This window comes from Balearica regulorum, chromosome 4 (assembly GCF_011004875.1).
Source record: "Balearica regulorum gibbericeps isolate bBalReg1 chromosome 4, bBalReg1.pri, whole genome shotgun sequence".
Taxonomy (NCBI): domain Eukaryota; kingdom Metazoa; phylum Chordata; class Aves; order Gruiformes; family Gruidae; genus Balearica; species Balearica regulorum.
In genome coordinates, this window is record NC_046187.1 from 30,469,668 (window position 1) to 30,481,992 (window position 12,325).

General features: G+C 40.9%; 1 protein-coding gene across 3 annotated transcripts in view; it reads right to left on the bottom strand.

Moving 5' to 3' along the window:
- The window catches only part of GRID2 (glutamate ionotropic receptor delta type subunit 2), a 742,195-nt gene that overhangs the window by 60,528 nt on the left and 669,342 nt on the right, over positions 1 to 12,325 (bottom strand). For all 3 annotated transcript variants that reach the window (XR_012835284.1, XM_075751604.1, XM_075751605.1), the window contains exon 14: positions 10,588 to 10,754. Coding sequence is in view for 2 of the 3 variants with exons in the window: in XM_075751604.1 (XP_075607719.1) it covers positions 10,588 to 10,754 (167 nt within the window). In the remaining variant the exon portion in view is untranslated. The remainder of the gene's footprint in view (positions 1 to 10,587; positions 10,755 to 12,325) is intronic.

A 12,325-nucleotide genomic window follows, 5' to 3' on the forward strand; every position in this document is an offset into this window, starting at 1 on the left:
TACACTAATTTTATTTTGGTTTAGCTATTATTTTATTGAGCAGTTACAATATTCTGGTTCTATATAAGACTTTTCCTTAGTCGGGAACTGCGGTCTGTAATAACAGCAATCAAGGCAGTTCATTCTGACAAATGTATGTCAGAAAAAGACTGCTGTGACTTTGAAATATCGAAAGTGACTGATAACATAATGTGTGAAGCAGAATAAATGCATACAAATGGAAGTTTTAGCTGAGCAGTCAAAGTATGAACTAAATACAGTGTCAGAGCTCTGCACTGAAAGCTCTACGTGCTGGTGGTTACAATGGCAAATTACTAAATGTACTTTGCAAAAGTGTTTTATGAATAAAGTGGCAAGCACAGTTTTTCCTTGGCCATGTCATCCTTTTTTTCCGGTTGCACTTAGTCATAAAGCAGAATGAAGTCACATTTTAGTACAAAACCTGGGTCTGGAAAGGCATTTGGTTTTTAGAAAAGTCATCAAAGCTATGACAGCTGGAATTAGGGCCTTGCTTTATTTTGGGCTAGCCTAACCCAAAAAAAGCAGCATATAAAACACATTGTGCAAACAAGAGTCCCCAGTATATCCAACCAGTTCAGGTTAGCAAATGCTTCTATCTGTTTTGACACCGTAAAAAAACTACAGAGCCAATGTGTGCTTGTTTGGGAACCCGTTCTGAACCAGACCAATGCTAGAGACTAAGTCTGTGAAATATTTCAAGGGAAATTTGGAACAGACTGGCATAGCCTAGTTCAGCATACCTGCCCTCTGTGCCTGGGTTTCGATGTGCTGCAACCTCGTCCTCCAACCTCGTGCTCCTTGTCGTACTCGTGCCAGGACAAGCTGCAGCAGCTCTGTTTCCCTGCCTGGGTTGGGCAGAGGCTCTGTAACACCTGCAGCAGCAGGACAGCTGGATGTGTACTCCAGGTGCCTACATACCCACTTCCCATTGCTCAGACATCTGGGGGCTCTGGCATGCAGTGCAGCCCAGCTGGGCTACGTGGTAACTGAAGCACACTGCACAGAAGTTTTCCAAAGCCACTTACTGTTTACTCTATGCCAGACAAAAATCTTGACATGAGCCTCTCTGCAGCTTACTGCCTTGGTTTCCTTGCCACTACCAAGTCGTCTTTGGGATTTGGACAGACATCCTTAAGACTTCATGATACCTCATCCCCAAGAGCAATTTTTCCTCAAAATGTGGTGCCTTACACTCAGAGGGTAAAGGTTTCCCCACCCCATCTTCGCCTTCCAGCTAATCCAATTCTCTCTAACCACCGTGCTCAGATATACTGGTGACCCCGCTGGGGACAGTGTCTGACTCCTCCTCCCAGTTTCCACCTGATTGCTCTGGGGAGCAGCCTACCCCACAGGCTTGCTTGGAAACACAGAAGAAAGCTTCTCTGGGTACTTTCCTTAGACTTCTCACTTTGCTAATCTCCTCCCTGCATGGATCTGGGCAATAGAAAAAAAAAATAGAAAAAATAGAAGGCTCCATTTATTCAACCCCCCATAATCATTCACAAGGGCCCAGCTCCTCCCTCTCCTCGGTGCCTCTCACCTCACTCCCTCTGTCCCTACAACCAGCTTTCTTCATCCTCACATCCTATTTCAGCAATGGAAGACACCTCTGCTACAAACCCTACTACCACTCTTCCTTGGCTCGACATTCTGGAGACTTTCCACAAACTCTTTTTGACTCTCCCTACCTCCGAACTTGACTGAAGTCATCAAGCAAGGCTAGCACTTTCCTTTGCCTACAGACGATTAAAGGATGGGTGACAAATAGCAGATAGACGTTTTATGGCAGAGGAAATCTCTGCAGGCTGAACTAGTCCCTGTTGCAGCAGTTCCACAGACGGAAGCAAAATTCTTAGCTCAGGTATGGATAAATCCCTCCAGTTGTCATACCATCAAGTTCACTATTTACCAGAGCATATTTCAGCTTTGAAAACAAGCTTTATTTTCAGGCAAAAGCCTTTCATTTTTATCTGGAAAACAGGACCAGCTGAAGACTAGCTTTACAGTCCAGCTAAAGGTTAATAACCTTTTAAGCCAACAAAATAGGTTAGGAAAAATCTATTATTCTCTCCTGTTTTGCTACTCTTGCTCATTTTAACTGAAATAGGTTGACCAGTGTTTTGCGCAACTTAGGTCAAGAGTCAGGAACCTCTGGCAGGTAGTGCTGGTATGGGGTAGGCGAGCTAAACCCTTATTTGTGGTTATTATGGTTCTGTCATCAAGACAGCTGCGCATCTGGATCCTTCCTATTTCGAGGGAAAGCTTTGCATTCATTTTCCATCCCACTTTAAAGGCAATGCTGTTGCCCACCTGAGTTGGGGTGAGTAGTTAAACCTGATCCTCTCAAGACTGACACACACAAATGTAAGGTAAGGTAACCAGAAAACAAAAAATGTACTACAGGAAAGTGTGCATGAACTGTTAACCTAATCTCTTCTTTAGAAATTCATAAAAAGGCAAGTTCTTGGAGGGAAGCCACTTGCTGAGACTTCTTTTAGCTTTACTGTCATCAAATTTATAACCAAGCAGTTTCAAATGCTGCAGCCATGCACTTACTCTATAAAACTTTAAAACGCGCGAATACCTCAGCTTACAATAAACGTTGCTTCCATATAGTTGGATGAGCAACACTGCTTCCACTGACTGTACTGCACACATGTCGCTGCGTAATACCTGGTCATTTTGCAGGTCTGAGGTGCCTAAGGCTACAGAAGTAGATAGAAAGTAGTAAGAAATAACTTGCAAAGTGGTATCTACTGGCAATTTAACACATTACAATTAGACTGTTTTCTTTGGGGTAGTTCATGGGTAATGATAGGGAATTAGTATGCATAAACAGCTGACCTGGATTACCTTTCTGAAACTTTGAATGCAGTGCCCTTTTGGAAAGTGAGCATTGATTAGGACAAAGAGAAGGCATGAAGCTGTCTTTTTCATGGTACCTCTTTTCCAACGTGCAGCAACTCCTTCACCACAGCATCGTTTGGATGCTGAGGTGCCTTGCCATGATGAAGCCAGCAGGCAGCTCTCTGATTCTCATGCTTTATGAATGCAAGAAAGATCCAATGCCTTTCCTTTATGTTTTTCTTTCTCTTTCTTTTTCAGTGCTGCTACTTTGGGACCCTTTAACTTACCCCGTCAATTAATATTATGGTATATTTAAAAAGCCCACTGATCTGCTCGCTGCCTTTATATGTTTTCATTAATTAATTTTCCATTATGTGCATGTTATAGACTTCAGACCTGCTGCAGAATCTTTTAAGCCACCTCATCATTTAATATTACAGCAGATTAAAAAGTTGCTAAAGTCTGTGTTTCTGTAGGCTTCTCCATCTTCTAATCATGAACTAATCTCCAACTTCTAATCATGAATTTACTGTAAGACCTGCAAGCACCAGATGCACACCATCAGGAATCAATAAAACCATTTTTCCTGCTCTCGCAACACAATGTGTGGGAGCCACAGCTTCTCTGCGGTCCTACAGCCAGCAGCCCCCATTAGCAAGTGAGATGTGAACGGATAATAAAGCCAGGAAACACTTCTGATGACAGTGCAGGAATCTTCAAAACCTGCAGCTCTGCATTAGGCACTTAGTGGAGTAGGATGCAAAGGGACAGCGTCAGATCATCTGGTCCGTGGGGAAAGCTATTAGCAATGTGCTTATACAGGATTACAGAGCACCGTAAACTTGGATCAAACGGTTGTGGGCTTGGAAGAAAAAAGAAGACAGAATAGTGGTGGGAAAAAAAAGCTTTCTGCTAGGGCTTTATATGAAGTAATGGCTGCCATTTTTTAAAATCAGCATGAAGCTACATGTTTTCTTATGATCTATTTGAAGTTACAGGTCTTTAGCTTGGATTCGGTGGCCTGGGAATGAGCTGTGCAGAATGCGACCACCCTGCAGCTCCGCCGCGGCAGGCGGCTGGCTGGCTGAGCAGCACTTCCACAAGGTGAGTTTCCTGGCATGAAGGCCAATTGCAGTTTATCTTGGAGGACTTGGGTCAGGAAGAAGGAAGGTGGACTTGTTTCGAGACCTAGGACCTGACGCAATTCCCAGTTTCACCCCTACGAGTCTAATGTAGACAGCAAAAAATAAGGATAGACTGTGTTATTTTGGATGGTCAAGAAATATTACATTGGTGTGTTACTACAGGGGTTTTTATTTAACAACATGGTTATCTGAAAAACTATCTTATGTGCTACTCTGAAGTTAAGGCTTTTACTAAGAGTGACTATATCTGAATTAATTAAGACTGGATTCTCATGTCAGATTGCTGAGAAATCTGGAATTAATTTTGATTTTTTTTCTTCTCACTAATGGAATTACAGTTCCATGAACTTGTGACATGATCTAAGGGCAGGCTGTCAGAATTACATTTTTCTATTTAAATTCAGGATTTAAGCAATTAAATTGCTTCAAGTCCAATAATTCTCACAATTTGCAGAGTTTTCTAATTTTCTGGAATAATAAGAAAAAAATATTTGGGTGGGGATTTTACTAGTTTCTCTGCTATATTTTTCAGAATGTTATATATACAGCTCAGAGTAGTATTTCAGTTCTAAGCAAATAACTGAGGCAAAGCAGAGCTGAGCTCCTCCTAAGGTATCCACTGTTCTCCAGATGATCACTGTATTTAATCATGATAATTCCAATTAGATCATCATTGTCAGTCCTCTGCAGGGTTAGGATGTAACGCAAACCTCTTATTTTCCCTATAGCTAGTAAAAGATAAATCAGAGAGTAAGGGATATTCTCTTGGGTTTTCATTAAAAAACCCCCAACAAAAAAAAAAAAAAAAAAAAAAGGAAAAAGAGGAGGAGAGGGTCTCCTCAAAGTAAGGGGTACATAGTCTCAAGGACTCAGAAAAAAAAAAATCAAGGTATCAAGGTAGTTAGGAAGTAATTTTCCTTGTCCTGGATTCTTTGGACATCAGTGACCTCCAAAACACCGAATGAAAATAAATCTAAGGAGAGAGAATTAACAGCGAGGAGACAAGAAGAACACATATTTATGACTCAGGGCAGGAACTTTCTAAAACTCAGGCTTTTGCTGATGAGATAAAAAAAAGGACAAAAGAAAATCCATACCATTTATTTAAAGCATATTGCTAATGATTTGCTAAAGGGGAGTCTGATACGCTACATGATGGCTCTCCTCTTTGTCTCCAAAGTTTTGGACATCTGAAAGCGCAACTACTTGCTGCTAGTGAGGTGTCTTTAGGCTTGCCATGAGGAAATCATTGTAAGTCTCCATGTATTTCCCCCACCCAGGACAGAAAGAAGTGACTGGCTTCTCTAGCAGCAACACAAATTCCTTGTGACATTTTGTGATTTATGCCAGATTCAATCTGAGTTTTCTGCAGAAGCTATATGGGAGTTGTACTTCCATATATTATGTCATCGCATACTCCACCTCTCACAGATGACCACTGGGAGCTATGCAACTGCTGCTGCTTCTTTTGGCACACAGACAACTTGAAGTGTCCGTAAGCTTGTGCTCAGCCGGGGTGAGTGCCTTTTGGGGAAACACAGCTGAAGAACAACAAACGAGAGTCCCTCTTCCCTATTTTTTCTATTGTCACTGTTTCCTTTTAAATAAAAGTTAAACCTGTGGGGCAGAATGCACATGGGTGCTCTTGGGATATGAGGGATGCAAAAGAACCAGGTTTGATTTTTCAGCGGTACTAGGTGTTGACAGCTTCTCCTTACTTAAGTGAAAAGCTGGCTGTTGGCCTCTGATGAGTTTGAAGTGTTTTCTCTGCCTCTAGCACGCTGTGTGGCCAGGACTGTAGTGCCAAAGAAGAGAGTCAGCCAGCAGAGGAAGCGGGGACGTGAGAGGGATCCAAGCGCTTTGCTGCCACCCCCTCCTTGATCCCCACCAAAAGCCAGGCACCAGTGCAGCGCCTGAGCCATTGTTGCTGCACTGTAGAAAGCACAGACATCCTGTGAAATACTCTGAAAAGAGCTGGCAATTGGATTTATACCTCCCAGGGGTGCAATGGAAGTTTTAAAGTTTAGGGCTGAAAAGACTTCTTAACGTGTCAAATTTAGTGTCAGCACACAGTTCCTCATGAACCACATGACACATCCTCTTCAAACTCTCCTAGGAAGTTTGGCAGTTTCTATTATTAAAGCACTGTCATTACCTTGAAAGAAAAAAAAAAACAAAAACCACTGCTGGTGCTCAGAGGGTTAAGTCTTCATGGCAAAGAAAAGGGGACAGCAATCTACCTGAGCACATCAACTGGCTGCCTAATGACATGGCCAGATGTGTTAAGATCTGCAACACATGAAGTCATCAGGATGCTATGACAGGTCCATCATTCAAATGTTACCTAGATTATGTTCTATATTATTTGTGCTACAGCCACACACCTATTTTCTGGATGGACTTGAAGCACCAAGTTTTCAGAGAGAGTGTTAGGCAGAGTGGTCACAGGCGCAGTGTGGAACCCCAGCCGGCCACTTTGCCATCCCAATACAGCAAAAAGCCAATCTCATTCTGCAGTCAGACCGCTCACTGCTGCTCACGTCTTTGTTTTGGCCTAGAAGAGATTTTCTGCATGTGAAAAAGAAAGGTCTCAAACACCAGTTTCCTTACAGTGCTTTCAGTTGGTTACCCTTCTCTTTCACTACACCGTACCTGCACAAAATGCTTTTTTGAAGGCATGTTGATATTGCACTTTGAACAGTATAACTTTTCTCATCAAAAACATTTTGTTCATCCCCAAAATGTTAGATTTCCTTGAGTCTGGAAAGAATAATCCTGAACGGGGTTTCATCTTCTGTGGTGTGGCTGGAGTTAATGTTTTAAAATCCCAGCAAATGTCCATGGAGATTCTAAGTGATATGCATTTTGCCACACTCTCCAATAATATTTCACCATACCTAGACTTGCATTTGTAAGAACGAATATGTGGGAGCACTCACTCTTCTCTCTAAAGGGTATAGGCATCACCTTACACTTGTAAAATTATAAACAAAAAATGAACAAATGCAAGCAAGTGTACCTCAATGGCAGCACATTCCCATATGATGCTTGCTTACTTACATCAATTTAAAATCAAGTATATACTGAACCTTTTGTGTTAATTTAGCTGTAGCCTAATATAAGCACGTTCACTTTCTGGTTCCTTGCTAACTGGTGGCTCATTCCATACTGGTAGGAGCGCATCCCATGCAAATACATGGGCACTAGTGGGTACCCACATCAGCTGCGGTCCCACATCCCAAATGCACGTACATGGCCAGTAGAGCCATCACTGCAGCTTTTGTTCTCACGTTTGCTGTCGTTTCAGGCTTCCTTTTACCACCTCGCAAACTGCCTGTGGTATAAAGGGGCACGCCATCACGATCAGTCACAGGAGGAAATGACGTCAGGGAATTTAATTTTTGCAAGGCCTTGGATGTGTTTTGATGGCACCACAGCGTTTCAAACTGATCGCAGGTTTAATGTCTTTCTTAAGTAGCCTAACGGATGGGTAAACTCCCATAGAGACTGGAGTGCTTCACAGAGCAGGTGAATATCGTTGCAGTCCCCAAAGCCCCCAGTATTTCATATGTGTTAATCCCCTGGAGAGCAACATAACAGACATCCCAAACAGAGAGTGTTTCTGGAAATCCCAAATGCCTAAACTTTACCACAGTGTTGTTTTCACTGCAACTCATGCCCCACAGCATTGGAGAGAAGGAAGGGGTGGGTGTTTACACCTCTCTGTCTCTTTTCCTGTTTCTCTGGGAATCGCCTGAATGTTCAGAAAAGGCAATGAAAAGCCTTAAACTCACGCCCATGCTTCCTGCACTGAGACCAAAATCTCCTATAAGCTTGCCAGACCTTTTACAGCTGCACCCTAGGGATTTAACACTGTGCAGCTTATGGGTTTATATGAATTTCATAAAAGAGAAGCCCTGTATTTTCACATAAATATATTTATTTTGGAAAAGATCAAGAAATGCCAATATATTTCAAACCAGTTCCCTACTGCATTAAAGAATGTGAAATATTCATGTGAACATTTGCTAATCCTATCCAGTGAAATCTATTTCCCTGTCTATTTAGCATGCAGGCTGCAGCAGCTGAAGGTTGTTCAGCCTTTTCATTAGGAAGAAAAGTAAGGATGATTTGTGAAAACCACATGGAAGTAATCATAAGGAACAACACTGAAGGGTTTTTATAACAAAACCTTGTAAGCTGCCTTGTAAACACGCTTTCTCTTCCATGTGTTTGTTTGTTATATGGTGTTTCATAGCTTCAAACTGTAAATTTATATTTATAGACATAATTAGAAGTGCAATATAATATGCTTTCATAATACAGAAATAAAAATTTAAGGGGCAGCACACACATTTTCAGAATATATATCTCAGGCTCTCTGAATTCTCCAGTAGGTAGTTATCACACCAAGCAAATTCCAGTTTCTCTGTTCAACCATTACTCTTGATAACGTAACGAGTTACTTTCTCATCAGTGCTAAGTTTTGCATACCCATCCAGACCCTCCTGTGGCTCAATATCTTACAAATAATCCCTTTTCTCCATCCACCTGCACTCTGACAACTATAGCAGGAAATGGAAAATGAGGAAATCTGAGTGCCTATGATCCCTGATTCCACCAGGGAAAAACATCTGACCTTGGGAATTCATTTAAGTCTCCTTACGCTATGGATTCCCTAAGCATTAAGTGGAAATGGCATTTACTTTCCACTGAGTGACGCTAATATTTAAATATTGCTTCAAAGATCTTCAGATAAAAAGAGCTATATATGTGCAAATTTTTATGCTTCTTTCTGCTTTCCTACACCTTCAAGATATAATAATACACTGAAATGCTGAAATTTTGTTACAAAATAAAATTGTACTTGGAAATGTCAGGCCTGCATAGACCAGTGATCCAGAAGTCGCTAAAGGCAGTGTATCAGAAAATGATGTAACCTGGCCTCTCCAGGTACTGAACACTGAGACAAAGATAATCGCTTACCAGAACCAACCATGACCATTTCCCCCATATACTGAGAACTATAACAAGTATACAAATGATGTCAGAAACAATCCCTAAGGGGTAGTTCTGATACATCCACCTTGACTTGGAGAGCAGTGGCGGCAGGGACGAAGAATGCTCAGCTGTGCTGGCATGAGCCATGCCATGCAGGTTCACTGTATTTAGTAATAAAGACACTGCCTATGAAACACCCCTATACCTTCACATTTTTGTATTCAAGCTTACATGGGTAATGCTTTGAAGAGGATGACTTAACACTTTGACTAGCACCTGAGATCTCTAACAGCTGGAAGCCTATTTTAGAAAGATTACAGGAAGAAATTTTACTCCTTTGTTTTGAATGGAGACCCTGAACAATACAGAGCCAGAGTTTTTTAGCAGAGCCAGCCTGGCCATGGCTGGAATATTAACATATTAAAGTATTCAGTAAATAATTGCCTATAATGTTAATTGTAATATATAAAGCAAATAATATTTTCATGGAAATTAATTTTTTCATTGATCCTGTGAACTTTTGTATTATGTTACTGCTATGTCAGTGCAAAATTCAGCCAAATCACTTCCAAGATAGAACAGATTCAAAGAATTCAAGCCTTCTCTGTTCATGCAGTATGTGTGTGCCGACAGTCATTCCTCTGAATCTGCCTATTGTTACTTATTGACTACTTTTTCCCCCTACCTCATGCTATGGACTGAAGACAAAGGCAATAGCCTGAATGAAGCATATTCACATGACATAATCATTCATGTTCATTACAGCAACCACAAAAAAGAAATTCCATCACAGCAACTGTAAAATTTTGTTACATGCATCTAACACAAACCATTAGAAACTGGGTTGAGAGAATAGGTTCAAAAAGAAAAAGGATCATGAGATTAGCCCACATCTCCTAAAAGCCAGACCACAGATATTACACTTTTTAAATGTTTGGTTGGTTTTTACATTTCACACACATTCAGATTTAGGAACCAATACTAGAGTGAAACACAAATGCTGCAAAGGCACAATACACACAGTTAATTCATTATTTCTGATCCTAGTAGAAACATAGTTCCAGAAGCATCTCTAGAGATCTCATTTTTGTAGCCCAAGAGATTGATTAGTATTGAGATCAGCATATAAGCTTTTGGGTACTAATATGGGTCTTTTCACTGAAACATGAAATGTTCTTGTTTATCCCTTCAGTTTTCCCATCAGTGTCGAAGTTTACTTTTTTCTCTTTAAGAAAATGCTTCTGTAACAGGAAGGGTTGAGTTATTCTGTCCCTCTCTAACAAAATAATCAACTCTTTCCTTATTTTCCTGCTAATAGAGTTCAGCCTCTCTCATTAATGTTTTCCAAAAGAAACAAGAACAATTCAAATAAGAGCAACATGAAGTATTTTTAATGCAGTTTCAACAAAAGTGAATAATCCTATATCTCAGAGGAAATAAATGTCTATGTACAAAATTAAGTGGATTGCAAGCACAAGATGTTTTCCCTTCACAGAAAATTAAATTAAAAGAAGAGTCCGGAGCTGAGAGAGACCTTCCCTTAGGACCTGCTCCTCCTTCTCCAAACCCTTACCTTTGTGAGAAAACATCTCGGTAGGGGCTGCCGTGCTGCAGTGCAATCCCGTATCCTCTGTCCGCAACAGTGTTCCCGACCGTGTAAAAAGAGCAGTCTGCGTCGTTGATAGCCACGTACTCCAGTACCGCTGCGTCCCATACAAAGGCATAATTCCCGTATTTCACCTGCAAGTAAACAGAAGAAAAGCTCAGACTATGGACAGTCAAGTCCAAAAGGAGGTCAGTGCACGTAAAAATGTGGTAGTTTCAGCACAATCCGTTCTTTAAAGAAAGCAAAGTTTGAGTGCCAACAGCTGCCAGCACAAAATGTGCACTGTGACCGGTGCCATGCGGTGCTTGGGCTGAGCACCTCAGCAGAAATGGAAGAAACATGATCTGAGAAAAACGTGTCATCAGTGAAACAGTACCATGCAGAAAAACTGTACTGTTCCTCTTCAGGGAACATAGGAAACATCAGGCTTCTTCCATCAATGCTAAATTCCACCCCAAATCCCCCACTAAGTTTTTTCTTTGATCCATAAAAACAACCATTTAGAGGGAAAGTAGGTATTCCCATTGGGAGACCTGTGGGAGGTTAGGCACGGCTGTCCAGATGGAAGACCACGTTCAAGATGGTCCATATTTCAGTCATGCTTCAGGTCGCTGTACGTGTCATGAACACCCATTTGTCTTCTGGACTCTGTGCACGACTGCGGGCAAGATCACGCCCACTAGATTTTTTTGGATTGTTCTTCTCAGCATGAAGGGTTTTCACATATCTTCAAAGACTTATGTCTAGTAAGATCATGTAAGCCATTTTAACTGTTTGACTATGATAAATCCAAAACAACTCATTATATTGAAAAGCTTTTAAAGTAACATTTTACTATCAATTCACATTTGAAACAAATCCAGATTTTTCTTTTCATTTAAATATATGGGATGTATGCAAAATTTCAGCACTTATTCAGAAGCAAGCTTTTAAAAACAGAAATTAAGTCTAAACAAATCCTTTCCTATTTCGGTAAATTTCCACTTTCCAGTCAAATCATGTTTTTCTGAAAAAAATAATAAACTCTAGCTGCTCTACCAGATCTTTTACCAGTTTTCTGTTTCATTGGTCTCTATGTCAGGCCTGAAGAGTCACATCGCTTTTTTCCTGACCCTCTGCTTGGCTTCACTCAGTGCTTTCCCTATGCCATATTAACCAACTAAGCTGTGAAACTAGGCTGAACCCATTGACTTTGTACATCTAATGGGAATAAATATGTGACAGCTAAGTGAAAAGTAAACAAAACACAAAAAGGCCATCTGGGGCCAGGCAATCCAGAGAGAATACAAACCCAAGTCAGCATATCAAAATAAGCAATGTCAGTACATCACTTAGATTAGGCTTTGACAATGTAGATTATGTTTTTAAAGACTGTTTACATGTAAAAGTTACTGAAGCAAGCCACTCTGGCTGCTTGCTCACAGGATGTAGTGCACAAGGAACAATTGCATTTGGGACACATTCTTTTTCATGCATAATCAATCTGAATTAGACACTGCAGGCCTAGAAAGAGAATATTTCCTATTTCCACTCTTAGGCATGGTACAGGGAGGATTTGTGCAGATTTTGAGCAGAAAGGGAGCCATATTATCTGTGGACTCTGCATGATTGGCAGCATAAAAAAAAAATTCTTTTCAAAATACACACACACAAAAAATGCAGGACCGGGTCAGTTTTAAATGTCAGGCTCTGAAAATGGTAAAGA